We start from the raw sequence: 15,550 nt of genomic DNA, 5'->3' as shown, positions 1-15,550 counted from the left end.
AAATAATACAAACTAACTTATGTGACATATTGTATATACATGCATAAAAAAATAATTCAATATTATTTACTATTTTTTTTATCATATAAAAATAGTATGATAAAAATAAATAATTTTTTGAAAGATAATATTTGGATTAGGAGAAAGAGGAAAAGAACTATTAGCTAAACTATTTAATTTTTTTTTTACCACTTATAAATAATGTCTCTCTAAACTATTGGTCAGGTAATAATTGCTTTTCTGAACTAACAAATGTAACACTTACCACCCATAATTAAACTTTTAGTTAATATTGCCCTTGTATCATATATATATATATATATATTTAGTTCAAAAGTTTTTTTTTTCTTTTAGTAATTTTGAATTTTAAGTTTAATTTTAAAAAAAATAATTGGAAAAAGATATCTTTTAGATAAAAAGAAGTGATTTTATGTCAATTTTTAACATATTTTATTTAAAAAGTATGATAAAAAAATATTTAACTTTTGGTTAAGCGCATATATATATTTGTTGGTTATATTATATTTATTGTGTATCTACTATATGTATTAATATAAAAAGAAAAGTCCCTGAACACTAAAAAATGACGGTTAATGACACCGCCACACTAATTTTTTATGAAGTAAAAAAATGCCCTTCATGATAAAATAACTAACTTATTCAACTTTTCAAATTTTATATTAATTGATAAATTGTTATTTTTTATTTATTTCTTTTATTAATTTAATGTATTGGTTTATATATTTTACTCATATTTGTAATATATTTTAAAGCGTGAAAGATTTATTATATGCACATAGAAACGATGTGCCACAATAGCTAGTATATTATATATATTAATATAAAAAAATTAATATTAGTTTGTAGAATGACTTATACCAGTTAAATAGACGTGATTTAGTATAGCATACATTGTGATTAATAAGATCGAATCCGATATTAATATCGAGTTTTAATACTAACAAAATGTGTGATTAAATATGATAAATAATTTTATGATGTTTAATCGCACGTACTAAACGGAGGCTATGTGTAATGAACTGCAGTCTGCATAGACGGAGTAATTTAACCTACGAAGACAAAAGGATAATTAACTTGTACACGATGAGACATGAAAAACAGCCCAAACCCGTTAGCCCAAAATCAAACGAATTCCCGACCCGGATTACGCATCATTGTTTGACCCGCATCTTCAATTGCCAAAAACAGCCGAACGACAGCAAAACACCGTAATAAAAATAGAACAGAAAATCCATGTCGCCGTTGGTCTGGTAGCAAATCTAAATGGAAGAAGAAGAAAAGGAATTTCCAAGCTGTAAGTGAAGAGCAAATCATCATTCCATTACGTATAAGGTGCATCCGGAGACCCCTATTCCCCCCCTCAGATTTAATAAATCCGCACTGATTGAATGGTTTTCGCGTGGAATATACAGGTGCACTTCTGCTTAATTGAGCGTAATATCAGAGCAATGTTTGAATCGGATGATTCTACGCCCACTCTGTTTGTTGAGTAAATTTATTTTCATGTTTTGTGCTTTAAATTTGGCAGTTGTAGGCAATTGGGATCACGGCTGAAGAGAAACAATGTTAGGGCTGAGGTGAAATTTTGAAGTTGGAAGTTTGTGTGTGCTTTATTGTTTTACAAGTTGAGGAGGAAATGAAGGCCGGGAGTGCGGCAAAGCTAATTGTTGATGCGCTGCTGCAGCGGTTCCTTCCTCTTGCCAGGCGTAGGATTGAGACTGCTCAAGTTCAAGTAAGGTTCTTATTATTATTATTATTATTATTATTTGGGTGTGTGATTGTTTACAGTTAGCGAGACTTCATTTTTCAAAAAAGTATCATTGCTATTGTTTTCCTAGTAAATTTCCTTAAGGTTAGCTGAATTATGTCGTAGTATACCATGTTAAATTTCCATATAGGTTAATTGAATTATGTTGTAGTATACCATGTCTTCATACATGCCCAAGATTGGTCAATGAGTTGATAAAATTCGCAGTTTTAGTTGTATTGTACTCAATGAGGCTTGCAGTTGTTAAGCTGTAAAAAGTGAGAGAATGGAAGGGATCAATTATATGTGTTTAATGTGAGGAAAAGGTTGGCAATCCTAGAGTGAAAGACAAAAAGAGAAAAAATGTTGGGCTGTTTAAATTGCTCAACTTCAGAGGTCTTTTGATATGTGCTTTTTGTCATAAGAATGCTTGCTTAAGTATTTGTGGTGCGAGTAACTGCAGGATGGGCAGTACCTTCGGCCATCAGATCCGGCTTACGAACAAGTACTAGATTCTTTAGCAATGGTCGCACGGCATACACCTGTACCTTTATTGGAAGCTCTTTTGCGATGGAGAGAAAGGTTTTTCTCTTTCTATGATTATGTTTCTTTCTAATACCGAGAAAATTGAATTGCACACTATCTATATACAGATGTCGTATTGAAGGTAGTCCTTCCAGATGGTAATTAATAATGATGCTATCTCTTCGATTTATATTCCATATAAACTCTGCATGTGAATGATAAGCTGGTAGGTATATGTCTGTCGCTGATAAGTTGTTAACTTTTCCATAAGCAAGTTCATGCTATCTAGAAATTGCATTTCTCTGGCCTAGAACGTCACTGATATCACTATCGGTTACAACAATGTTCGTTTTTCTGATTTATATGCTTGAATTGTATTGTATGTGCCTGGTCGCAAAATTCTAGTGTGTTTGCCACACCAATTTCTGTAGCTGATGATGAAGCATTATACTGATAGATTTTGTTCATCTCATGCTTAATGTCTTATTGATGTATTTTCTCTGGGAGGAAATTATCACAGGCACACATCAATTACACTCTAAAACTTTACCAGTCTAGATTTTGGAAGTCCAGTTATACTGTGTTCTGCTCTTCATAATTCGATTCTGTTTTACCCAATGCAAATGTGCCAAACAAAAGCAATTTCATAATGTTGAAATGATATCAAGGCTTTTTAAACTGTATTATTGAATTACAAGAAGTGGAAAGGTTTCTCTGGAACAAATGTTTTTGGTTGGTGAATGTTGAGTATCCCTGTTGGTTTTACTTCTTTGTTGTCCTTATTGCTGGTTATTAGATTAACATTTACATGTTCTTTGAACATCAAAAGCACCTGACTTGCAAGGTGAGAAATAGTGGAGTGAGATGCAGAGGTCTGGAGAATACTGTCTGGGAAATGCAAGGTTAAATATTCTCATAGTTTGATGAAAGAACTGATTCTTACTGGTTGACGGAAAGGACTGGCGTGCCAGCATACTTTTTTTTTGTTTTTTAATGAGTTGTTGTCTGATGTTTTTATCCTGGTATTGTTGAGTTGTGACCCCTGAATATACGCGATGAGGAAAAGGTAGCAACTAGAGAGACTATCTGAGACCGTGCTGCTGATATTTTCTTTGTTGGCTGGGTTAAACTTATCTTTCGTTAACCTGCTTGTGGGTACTGAAACGTGAAAAACTTTACCTCTAAACACGTTGCCCTGTTCAATATAACTGTAAGGTTGATTGAACTGTCTTAGATGATACAGTATCTATAGGATCAGTGTGATATTAGACTGGACGCTCAGTAAAACATAAGTACATCAAGTATTCTAGTATAGTTATGGAATAACTCACAAAATAATAAGTCAAAACATCTGGCGCGGAGTTCGTGTTATCATATATGTCATGATATGTCTTTTATATCTTCTTTTTGATTTACCTTGCAGTTTCAATGTCTAAGGAAGTTGGAAGATTTTTTTCCCATTTTTCTTTCTCTTTTAACATCAAAATATGCTTCAATTTCAAAGTAAGGTCTCTTAATGATTTTTTTGGGTTACTATGCAGTGAATCTCCGAAAGGTGCAAATGATGCATCAACATTTCAGAGGAAGGTTTGTCTCTGTGCAATCTGATGAATCATTAGAACTTGCAGCAATGTTTTCATTTCTGAGTGATTAGGCTGTTATTTTTTCCCCCTTATTTGTAGCTTAGTTTAATTATATGCAGTCAATTGCTATGTTTAATACCAAGCTCTGTGATTTGGGAAATGTTAAGGCAACTCAAGAGGGAGCTTAGGTTAGAATTGAATACAGAATGGTTATAGGACTAACAATTAATTAACTATATGATGCATTCTGAGATGTGGTATTGGATTATTCTCAATTTGATGATCTTTAACACGTCGAGAGATACTGTATTATGCAACTACTTTTAATAGCCTAGCCCAGAGGGTGTTGAAGGGTTTACCTTCATGATCATCATCATAGCAAAAGATATATTAAAATCTCAATCTCCCTAGTCTGGGGCCGTTCTACCTCTTAGTTGCCTCTCAACATAACGTAGAGAAGGATTGGGAAGCTATACTGAAAGCATCTGATTAGAAGTCTTGTATAAATTGCATCTAATAACGGCCATTAAGTTGGAACTCCCAACAAGAGAAAAACTGTGAAAAAGGCATGATCTTGACACTGACAATGATGGTTCCTGTAGTTTCTTTTATCCACTGCAAGTAATTTACAATTTTTGGCTTGGTTCATCTTGAATTGGATCAATAAACTGAACGAAAGAGCATCATGCTGGAATCTTTGAGAATATGCAAGCAAATTTTATTAGTGACTGAAATCTGGGACATAGATTTGATATTTCAGTCTTGATGCTGAAAAGAAGTGGCGGTTGTAGAAAATATTCTATAATGGTTCTGAGAGAAAGTTTCTTTTCTTCTTATTGTACTTTTTTAATCAGTAAATTGCAAGATTTGCAAAATATGAATCCCAAAATAACTTGAGTTTCATTGTGATTTTCACTGTACAGCTGGCAGTAGAATGCATTTTTTGCTCTGCATGTATTCGCTTTGTTGAGTGCTGTCCTCAAGAAGGGCTTACAGGTTTGTTCATGCCCTAGTTGTCCTCTGAATCCTTAATCAGCTGAAGGGAACTTAATGCAATAGTTACTGTCATATGCCTTGTCAATTGCTGGGTTCCCTCCCCCCCACCCCCACCAAAAGGAATTATCATTTGTAAATTTAACAGGTGTCCTCTATTGGCAGAAAAGCTTTGGATTGGGCTTGAGAATTTTGTCTTTGACTGGCTAATCAATGCTGACAGGTAATAATGACTTAGCTGAATTCAGAAAATAATGGAATATATCAAAATATGGTTACTGCTTTGGCACTAGTTCCACCTCAAAACTTCCATCACCAGTAGCTTTTGTCTCTTCTCTGATTGGGTGCATCTACGTGTATGAATTTCCACCGTGGGGTTTATAATTTTTCTGTTAGCAAAACCATTGAACCATGCATGTTAAAATTATATAAAATGTTTTGGCACTGGATGGTGGATATAATCATGTTTTGCTCTTGTTGATACTGATGTGAAGGATGACACTCAACAAATTTAGGATACTTGAAAGTACCTCTGGTTGAAAATGGAATTTCTCTTTGCGGTATCCTCTTTTATGTACGGATTCGTAACCGATGTGCCTCTGATATGAAATGCTGGGAATATGAAAGATCAGTTATGTATCTAATAGTGATTGAATGCTTTCCAGAAAATTTATATGTTCTATCTGCAGACTAAAAGGAAATATTCCAGTTCACACTGCTTTACATCTGAGGCTTAGGCCCATTGATTCCATTCTCTTATATGCATATGTTGCTGATTACTATTTTGCCCTTTATATTGATTGTATAACAAATATCCAAGAAGATACAAAGTATAAAGGAGGGATCCACCTGCTTAAACGCTTCAAGTCCCTGTATTTGCTACGAAAACGAAATAAAAAAGATTCACTAAGATATTATAAACAGATACAAGATATTACTGGGAGAAAAAGAGAAATTTTGAAACAATTTTTTGCACGTTCCAACACACACACACACACACATACTTATGTTTTGACGATTTCATTTTTCAGCTTTGAGTTTTTAATATAAGGAATATTCAGTGAACAACTGTGTTGCATGTGATGAAAAAACAAATGCATACTTCATAAATCTGTGAATACTACTTGCTGATTGTAACTTAATGATTTTCTTGTATCAAATGGAATTGATGCATTGTAGCTCAATTGCAGTAGAATAGCTTTCTCTGAACTTATTTTGCGGTAGAAACTCAGTATTTGCTACTATCAGGGTTGTCAGCCAAGTTGAGTATCCTTCCCTCGTTGACTTAAGGGGGCTTCTTCTGGACCTAGTTGCACAGCTTCTTGGTGCTTTGTCACGAATCAGGTAAGAAATGATTCTACTATCATGAGTGTGGGTCTCAGTATGACATTATAAAGTTTCTGCTTGTAAGTGCACTGATGCTAACTTTTTCATGGCTGCACGAGGATTGCCTCTGTACTATGTTTTCCTTAGTTGTTTAAATTGCTTAGAGATCTGAATATCTAACTGTTGATGCTGGATGTTAATTACATCTGCAACTAAACCCTTGGAAAGCTCAGCATAATTTCAATGCTGAGATAACTGTTAATATTTTGCTTTCACTTTTTAACATTTTCTCCATTCTACTCGCATTATTACATAAAAAGTTTCTCTAAGATATTCTTAGAAATTAGAATGTTATGTGATTTTATCTTCACCTGCTTTACTTCCACGATAGAGTGACAAAAAGTGGGAAAAGTAAACTATTATCCAATATCCAGTTGGGCCCGCAATATTCCTCACTGTATTTATGTTCCGTCCTAAGTTTTCCTCACCTCTACTAAATCAAGAGGCAAATCTATCTTCCTGTGCTTCAAACTTAATTCTTGCCCTGTATTTCTTTCCCGACCATTCATGTTAAGCTTAGCCTTAGGTCTAGATTAATAGGAAACTGCTTTCTGAGGAAATTAATGTCAGTCAGGGTTTTCAGAGAAGAAAAGCAATAGCATCTGACGGGCTTGCCGTGCAGATTTTTGTTCTCTTATGTGCTTTATTTTTTTGTTTCTAACTGCAGCACCTTACACTGCCAACATACGGACATGCTTGTCAAATAGTAAGAAATCAAAGGGCTCATGCTGATCCAAATTGATTTAACTTTTGTAGTTCTTTTGGGAGGATTCAGTTGATGCCATGATTAGCACAGTGTTGAGTCATCCATAACAAAATACTAAATAAATCTTTCTTATACAAGGAAAAATTGCGTTTAGTCAATAAAGACTAAGGAATAACATGGATTTAATTTCCATATAAATCAGAGCACTCTTCCAATTTTCGAAAATGAGTATGTATGTGTTTATATATTTGGAAGACACAGAAGCAAGAATCAACTTTATTGGAACACCCAATGTATCATTTCTGCCAACTTCACTGAAAGCTGTAGCCTTGGTTATCAGAAATTTTTAAGTGCTTATTACCACCATCTGCCAATGAGCATTGATTAAAAAGCCTTATGTTATGTTGGACAGTTGAATATGATTAAATATTTGCATATTTTTCTCTTTGACTCAACAGATTTAGTTCTGTTACTGAGCGTTTCTTTATGGAGCTCAATACTCGCCGAATTGATACCAGTGTTGCACGAAGTGAAACACTTAGTATTATCAATGGGATGCGCTACCTTAAACTTGGGGTATGTCTGATTTAAAGTCGGAATTTAAAGTTGTTACAGAAACATTGACATGATGAGGAGATCATTTTCAGGTCAAAACAGAGGGTGGCCTGAATGCTTCAGCATCCTTTGTTGCGAAAGCCAACCCTCTAAATCGTGCTCCTCATAAACGTAAAAGCGAACTTCACCATGCACTGTGCAACATGCTTTCAAACATCCTAGCACCGCTTGCTGATGGTGGAAAAGGTCAGTGGCCTCCTTCTGGTGTTGAACCTGCACTTACGTTTTGGTATGAAGCTGTTGCACGAATAAGGGGGCAGCTGATGCACTGGATGGACAAACAAAGTAAACACATAGCTGTAAGTTCCAGTGCTGGACTTTTATCGGAACAGTTTTGTCTACTTTAATTCATTAATTCACCTTGTTTATATTGGGAGTTAAATTTATGTCTTGATATGCTTATCTTGGATACCTTCTGACTGATGTGACCATTTTTTTGTTTACTAGGTTGGTTATCCTTTAGTGACTCTTCTCCTATGTCTTGGTGATCCTAATACTTTCCTCAGTAATTTTGGTCCTCACATGGAACAATTATACAAACATCTTAGAGTAAGTTTACAAATCTAATATGCACTGTTTTGACTTCTCTACCAATCAAAATTACATGTTTGCCTCTTTCCTCTAATTTTTATGTCAATCTCTGCCTTTAGTATTGTGTTCAAAATTACAGTAGTATTTTAATTGTATTTATATTGCAGGATAAGAACCATCGCTTCATGGCCTTAGATTGTCTACATCGTGTTCTGAGGTTTTACTTGAGTGTCCATGGTGATGCACAACCTCCAAATCGTGTATGGGATTACCTCGACAGTGTCACCTCTCAACTTCTGACAATCCTTAGGAAAGGAATGCTCACTCAGGATGTCCAACATGACAAACTTGTAGAATTCTGTGTGACGATTGCGGAACATAATCTTGATTTTGCTATGAACCATACGGTACTGGAATTGCTGAAGCAAGAAAGTCCAGAGGCAAAGGTTATTGGACTTCGTGCATTGCTTGCCATTGTTATGTCTCCCACTAGCCAGCATGTCGGCTTGGAAATTCTTCATGGTGGTTATTATTTGTTTTATCTCTTACTTTGATGCTATTTTCTTGACCTTTTGAATAAAAAACTTAACTTACTGAGGTTCTGTTTCATTGGCAGTTCATAATATTGGTCACTACATCCCAAAAGTTAAGGCTGCAATTGAAGCCATTTTGAGATCTTGCCATAGAGCTTATAGTCAGGCTCTTCTTACATCTTCAAGGACCACTATAGGTAATAATTTACAGCTCTTGCATTATGGGTTCAGTTTAGGGATGTAATCTTGTCATTTAACTTTTCAGATATCATGTAAGGTCAATTAAGGTGGCGAATGCAATTTGTTGATGGTTGTACTTTATCTGTCTAGGATCATCTTTCTTAGAACTGTTGTGTTCTCATAGAAACTTGTTATAACAATATTTCAACAAATGAATGATTGGACCTATATGACCCGATGGATGGAAATGGAACTGTTCCTTGTCCTGTGTGCAATTGGTGTATACCTAGTATCAAGGGGATTCTCATTCTTAAATAGATTGGATTATCCATATTCGGACTTCAGTCTCCATGGGTTCGGTCACGCCCTAATTCTTACAAAAGAACTCCTTTAATTTTTGGTAAGCAAAATAACTCGTTCAATCATCAAACTCTACTCTTATCCAACCTCATTTTCTAAAGACTCCAGTGTCTTATTTAATACCTACGAACTGCAGTCATTCCTGTTTCATCTCCCTACAGCTGCTTCTACTGTCTCTCCCTTCGCTACTGTGAACATCCATCATCATGACAGACTCATGTCCACTTACTGCCAATGGCAATCATCAAAAGTGCCAACTCCCTGCTCACGTCCCTATTGACCTCGGCCACTGTTAGGTTGCTTTACTACCAGTCAATCTTCGATCTCCTCACAAGTTTCTGCAAGACATGATTGCACACAGTCACAACTTTCACACTCTCTCACAGGCACCCGCACATATACAGATTCGGGAGTTCATCGCTCAGATTGAACTCTTTTTTTGGCCACTAGCTCTTACATTAAAAAATGGAATTGTTAAATAATGCTTATGGTAGTAAAATGCAGGAATAAGCAACTGATACATAAGATTCAATAATTATGGCTTGCTAAAAATGAAGCATTCTCACGTGGTTGGTAAATTCCCTCATTTTACTTGAATAAACGACTTAGAAGCAAAAGTCAGCAGCTGATTATTTTGTCCATGAAGGATGTGCTTGGTTTTTGCAAGAACTTAATGTGGATTAGAGATATATGTTTCCTTCCATCTTCATGCCCTAACATGCTAAACATGGAGGATCAGATACCATTATGTTGATTACATTCCTTTTCTACTTTATTCTGTTTCTTATTTCATTTTTTCCTTTCCAAATGCCATTTTTATATACCAATTTCCACCCAGGTTTTCTAAGAATGGCAGAACACTTCAAACTTTTGCATCTTACATACTTCTTGACTTCCATATAATTGTTTCTACAGCAAGGTCTAACCTGGAGGAAACAGTAATTTAATTTTACTGATTTCAAAAAAGTAATAACAAGAAGCTAGTAGAAGTCTATTATAGCCCCCATATAGTGAAAATCACCTTCTAGCTAAGAAGTCTGTATGGTAATCAAATTGAACTCAACTGGTCTGGTTTCAGAATTTTCTCCAGCCAGGCAACTCTGATCAAAATTCTCACCAGTCCTCAAGCAAGAAATTTGACCTGTTGCAAAGGCTCTGTAGTGGTACTAATTTTGGGAAGAGCACTTATTTGTGTTTCCTCATCATCTTACTTCTGTTGTACTTCTGATGACTGCTGCTGATCTTTACGAGCCTCATTAGTTGAGTTCAGTAGTGTACTTTTTCACCGCACATTGGCCTCTGATCCCCTCTAAACAATTTATACTGCCTTGTTGATTTTCTGTGGAAACAACTGTAAAAGCAATCAATTTTATCTTAGCATATACTTCAGAGTTCATATATTGAGTTTTGGCATGTAAAGTATTTACTGACATTACCTCATGAAATGTATATAGTAACTCAATCATATGTCTGTTTTATATGTTTCCTGAACTGTAAGTTGCTTGAATATCCTGCACAAACCTGATGTAACTGAAAAAACTTCTCCAGATTCTGTCACAAAAGAAAAGTCTCAAGGGTATCTTTTTCGCTCGGTCCTGAAGTGCATACCGTATCTGATTGAAGAAGTTGGCCGAAGTGATAAAATCACAGAAATAATTCCTCAACATGGCATTAGTATTGATCCTGGTGTTCGTGAGGAAGCTGTGCAGGTTCTGAATCGGATAGTGAGATACCTTCCCCAGCGCCGCTTTGCAGTTATGAGAGGGATGGCAAATTTCATCCTTCGTCTTCCAGATGAGTTTCCTCTTCTCATTCAAACATCATTGGGCCGCCTTCTTGAACTCATGCGTTTCTGGAGAGCTTGTCTCTCTGATGATAAGATAGAACGTGATGCTCTTGATGCAAAACGTTTACAGAGAAATGAGGGATTGAAGAGGTCATCGTTTAATCATTCTCAAGAGGCTATTGAATTTCGTGCTTCAGAGATGGATGCCGTTGGTCTTATATTCCTTAGCTCTGTTGATAGTCAGATTAGGCATACTGCATTGGAGTTGCTGCGTTGTGTGCGTGCTTTACGACAAGACATACGAGAACTCACCATGCTAGAACGACCAGATCATATCTTGAAAAATGAAGCTGAACCGATACTGATAATTGATGTTCTAGAAGAGAATGGGGTAGGTAACATATTCTGACTTCAGTGGGTTGTCTAGCTAAATTCTGCTTCCTTTTCATGCTCTTGTGCTTTTACCTGTGATTCCAAGGTTTAATGTATGGCTCGCTGTTCCACAGGATGATATTGTGCAGAGCTGTTATTGGGACTCTAGTCGTCCTTTTGATCTGAAAAGGGAGTCTGATGCTGTACCTCCTGATGTGACTCTGCAGTCTATATTATTTGAGAGTCCTGATAAGAATAGATGGGCACGTTGCCTTAGTGAGATTGTTAAGTACGCTGCTGAACTATGTCCTAGCTCTGTTCAGGAAGCAAAGTAAGTAAATGTCTTTATAATTTACTATCTCATATATGCAAATGCTCTCCAAGCAGCACACTAGCAAAACAGAACCTGTTAAATAACATGAGTTTCAACTAAGAGTCTAAGATGGGGAATTAATGAATCTGGCCTTGGTTTATATTGTCAGTAAAATGCTGCTCAGTCATTCAGACCTCAATGATTCTTTCCATTTCAAACCTTAACATACGTATTCAGAGAGAAGTGTTAGGGCTTAAATTTAACATTTATATGCAGATTAGAGGTTATCCAACGTCTTGCTCATATTACACCTGCTGAGTTGGGTGGGAAAGCTCATCAGTCTCAGGACACAGACAATAAGCTGGATCAATGGCTCATGTATACAATGTTCGCATGCTCATGTCCCCTTGATAGTCGAGAAGGTGGGGGCTCAGCAGCCACAAAAGATCATGCCCCCTTGATAGGCGAGAAGGTGGGGGTCCACCAGCCACAAAAGAACTATTCCATCTGATATTTCCTTCCCTCAAATCTGGTTCTGACTCACATGTAGTAAGTAATTGCTGCCGGCTAATGTTCTTTCAATATGTCACTCTGCATCTATTAATTACTTCTTGCTTACGTTCTTTCAATATGTCCTCTGCATCTTAGTCTGATATCTTTTTCTTCCTACAGCTTTGTAAGTAACAAAGTCAGCATAGCAGAAACTTTATGAGATTTAGGATTGAGATGATTATAGGACCATATGGTCTCAGGATCTGCTTTTAGTGCAATAGAGATCAGTCAGAACAATGTGAAGTTGCTGTTGCAATCTTACACTCAAGGGCAAATTTTCAGCATTTGACCGACAGAAACAATGCAAATTATGTATAATGAAGATGAGAATGAGTTAGAGGATTTCTTTCAGTTTCTGCAATTGAAATGAATGTAAAAGAAGGCGGTCCTGTGACAAGTAGTTGTAAGTACCAAAAAGTATAATGTTGCTCTGTCCAAAAAACCCTTTTATTTGAGTGAGTTACATCTCTGCCTCTAAGACGCCTAATAGATTACCATTCTAGAACACCGCATCATACCCTAAAAGTTAGAAGCTGTAACTAAACAAACAAATATATGAAATCAAACTTAATACTGAGACGCATCAAATCTGAATCACATTGCTTTATCAATCATTCCATTCCTGTTAGCGCGCGGTATTATTTTGCTTGTAAGTTAAGCGAGCCAGCATCTGATTTTCTAGATATACCTAGAATCTGATATAATAGTTTTGGAGTGGAAAGGAGCAGTTTCCTTAGAATTTGGATAAGTTTTTGTACTTTAGCAATGTGTTTTGTGATTCAAGTTTCACTATCTCATAAAGGTAAAACTCATCATGTGAACATATGAAATAGATTCCTGAAATTGATATAGTTATATTGCTCTTATACTTACCTCTATTGTGTACATACAAATGCCAAACCTGATAGTAGTGCTACTGAGTTTTCTAAAATGCAGAAGCTAGGATTACAATGTGAAAAGCTTTAAATGTAATACATGCAGGCTTTTGTTGAAAGAGGAAATATAATATGATTTTAAATGTTAAATCTTTTCTATGCGAGTATTATATTACTGTCTCTTTATGATTATATTGGAGTACTCCTTGGGTGATGAAGTACTGAAACTTATTGCATAATCTTGTATATATACCAGGGGTATTCCTTTTAATGTTGTCATCAAGAGGAAGAATTATTCTTCCACAAATTTGCAGTTTTCCTGGAATATATTCAAATGTTACAGTTTTTGAGCTGGGGGAGCGTGCCTTGGATGGTTCATTTGTTGCCTACTGTCGGGTGTTTCTCACCAGTTGAAAGTTCCAAATGTGTTGATATTTATTAGATGCTCTCTTTACATGTACCTTAGCATCTTTTGATGAGAATGGCATCATACATAAAAATTGTTGTACAGATGGATGGTTAACATATATTATTTCCCTTTGCAGCATGCAGCTACCATGGCACTGGGCCATTCGCATCTGGATATATGTGAAGTTATGTTCAGCGAGCTTGCATCATTTATAGATGAGGTTTCTCTGGAAACAGAGGGAAAACCAAAATGGAAGGTATTCATGATAAAACACCTAAGATAAATGTTTTCATATTTTCTTGCTTCCTCTTTCTTACCTTCTCTATATTCATAGTTCCTGCTTTTATTTTTTTCTTTTTCGTTTTACTGTGGAGACAATCCATGGTGGCTTGAATTATCTTTTTCCAGAAGGAATTGGACCTATTCATTTCAGCAAAATAGATGATGTAATTGGTCATGTATTGAATAAATACTTAAAGAAAAGATCCATTTGGATTCAGAGCAAAATGCAGTTGTTATATTCATGTTGTAAAGGTAAAACTGATCAAATCATTATTGTCAGAATCCGAGATCTTTCTGGTTCGGATTAAACTCAGATCTCATTTTGTGGCAAACTAAATATAGTGCAGATGTTTTATATTTTTTCCTTGCTTGACTGCTGCTGAAGTCGATCATAGTCCTTCTGGGTCCACTGAGTCAAAATATCACTGGTATTTGTGCAGAGTCAAAAGTCTCGTCGCGAAGAACTCCGTGTTCACATTGCAAATATATATCGGACAGTTGCTGAAAAAATATGGCCTGGCATGCTAGGTCGCAAGCCAGTTTTTCGCCTACATTACTTGAAGTTCATTGAGGAAACAACTAGACAGATTCTGACTGCGCCTACGGAGAACTTCCAAGAGATTCAGCCTCTCCGATATGCACTTGCTTCTGTTCTAAGATCTTTGGCTCCTGAATTTGTTGATTCAAAGTCAGAGAAATTTGATGTTAGAACTAGAAAGAGACTTTTTGATCTCCTCCTCACCTGGGCTGATGACACAGGTGGTACATGGAATCAGGATGGTGTCAGTGATTATCGGCGTGAAGTTGAGCGTTACAAGTCCAGTCAGCATTCACGGTCAAAAGACTCGATTGATAGACTTTCATTTGATAAAGAATTGAGTGAACAGGTCGAAGCAATCCAATGGGCATCCATGAACGCAATGGCCTCTCTGTTATATGGGCCTTGTTTTGATGACAACGCGAGAAAGATGAGTGGCCGGGTAATTTCTTGGATCAATAGCCTATTTATTGAGCCAGCACCCAGGGCACCTTTTGGCTTTTCACCAGCTGATCCAAGAACTCCGGCTTATTCAAAATATATTGGAGATGGTGGGAGAGGAGCAACTAGCCGTGATAGGCATAGAGGTGGTCACCATCGTGTCTCTCTGGCAAAACTGGCGTTGAAGAATCTCCTCCTCACTAATTTGGACCTATTTCCCGCCTGCATCGATCAGGTAACTAAGAAACCTGTAATGTAGTCTGTTTGCTCATTTGGCAAGACATTATCCATGCAGAAGGAAATTCTGTTGTACCATGTTTCTGAACACAAAAATTTAATGTCCGTTCTCTGAAGTAGAATGGCAAATGTCTTCTCAAATTAAGTGTTTGAGTTAGGAATGGACACATGCATATTATGCTTTTGGTCATTGTTCATGTATTCTCGTCATTTTGGATGTCCACACCAGTACATCATGTATTTAGAGCTTTCTAAGTACATTTGATATCACTGTGATGATCGTAAATTTGATATGGTGAACACTCAGTGGGGCTTATTTGGGAAACATATTCCTTTCATGTGTTTGTTGCCGTGGGTTCATATTTCCAGTTCTCCATTTCTATTTATTGATTATTTTGCAGTAGAAACACTACTAAGCTTACACTTAATGCAGTGCTATTATTCTGATGCTGCGATAGCTGATGGCTACTTCAGTGTGCTGGCTGAAGTTTACATGCGTCAAGAGATACCAAAATGTGAAATTCAGAGGTTATTGAGCCTGATCCTATACAAAGTCGTGGACCCA

The 15,550-nt window shown here is 36.3% G+C and overlaps 1 protein-coding gene across 1 annotated transcript in view; it reads left to right on the top strand.

Annotated features, from left to right (window-relative positions):
• The window catches only part of LOC105167508 (protein furry homolog-like), a 17,726-nt gene continuing 3,393 nt past the window's right edge, over positions 1,218 to 15,550 (top strand). Inside the window, 19 exon segments of the mRNA XM_020695877.1 lie at positions 1,218 to 1,315; positions 1,434 to 1,753; positions 2,232 to 2,350; positions 3,835 to 3,880; positions 4,800 to 4,872; positions 5,035 to 5,092; positions 6,118 to 6,213; positions 7,420 to 7,537; positions 7,609 to 7,875; positions 8,024 to 8,125; positions 8,275 to 8,629; positions 8,724 to 8,837; positions 10,729 to 11,357; positions 11,473 to 11,669; positions 11,928 to 12,085; positions 12,136 to 12,200; positions 13,624 to 13,743; positions 14,210 to 14,983; positions 15,419 to 15,549. Coding sequence (XP_020551536.1) covers positions 1,658 to 1,753; positions 2,232 to 2,350; positions 3,835 to 3,880; positions 4,800 to 4,872; positions 5,035 to 5,092; positions 6,118 to 6,213; positions 7,420 to 7,537; positions 7,609 to 7,875; positions 8,024 to 8,125; positions 8,275 to 8,629; positions 8,724 to 8,837; positions 10,729 to 11,357; positions 11,473 to 11,669; positions 11,928 to 12,085; positions 12,136 to 12,200; positions 13,624 to 13,743; positions 14,210 to 14,983; positions 15,419 to 15,549 — 3,518 coding nt within the window. The 5' untranslated portion in view covers positions 1,218 to 1,315; positions 1,434 to 1,657.

The sequence above is a fragment of the Sesamum indicum genome, linkage group LG8, assembly GCF_000512975.1.
Source record: "Sesamum indicum cultivar Zhongzhi No. 13 linkage group LG8, S_indicum_v1.0, whole genome shotgun sequence".
Classification (NCBI taxonomy): Eukaryota; Viridiplantae; Streptophyta; class Magnoliopsida; order Lamiales; family Pedaliaceae; genus Sesamum; species Sesamum indicum.
This window is presented reverse-complemented; position numbering and strand designations above follow the sequence as displayed.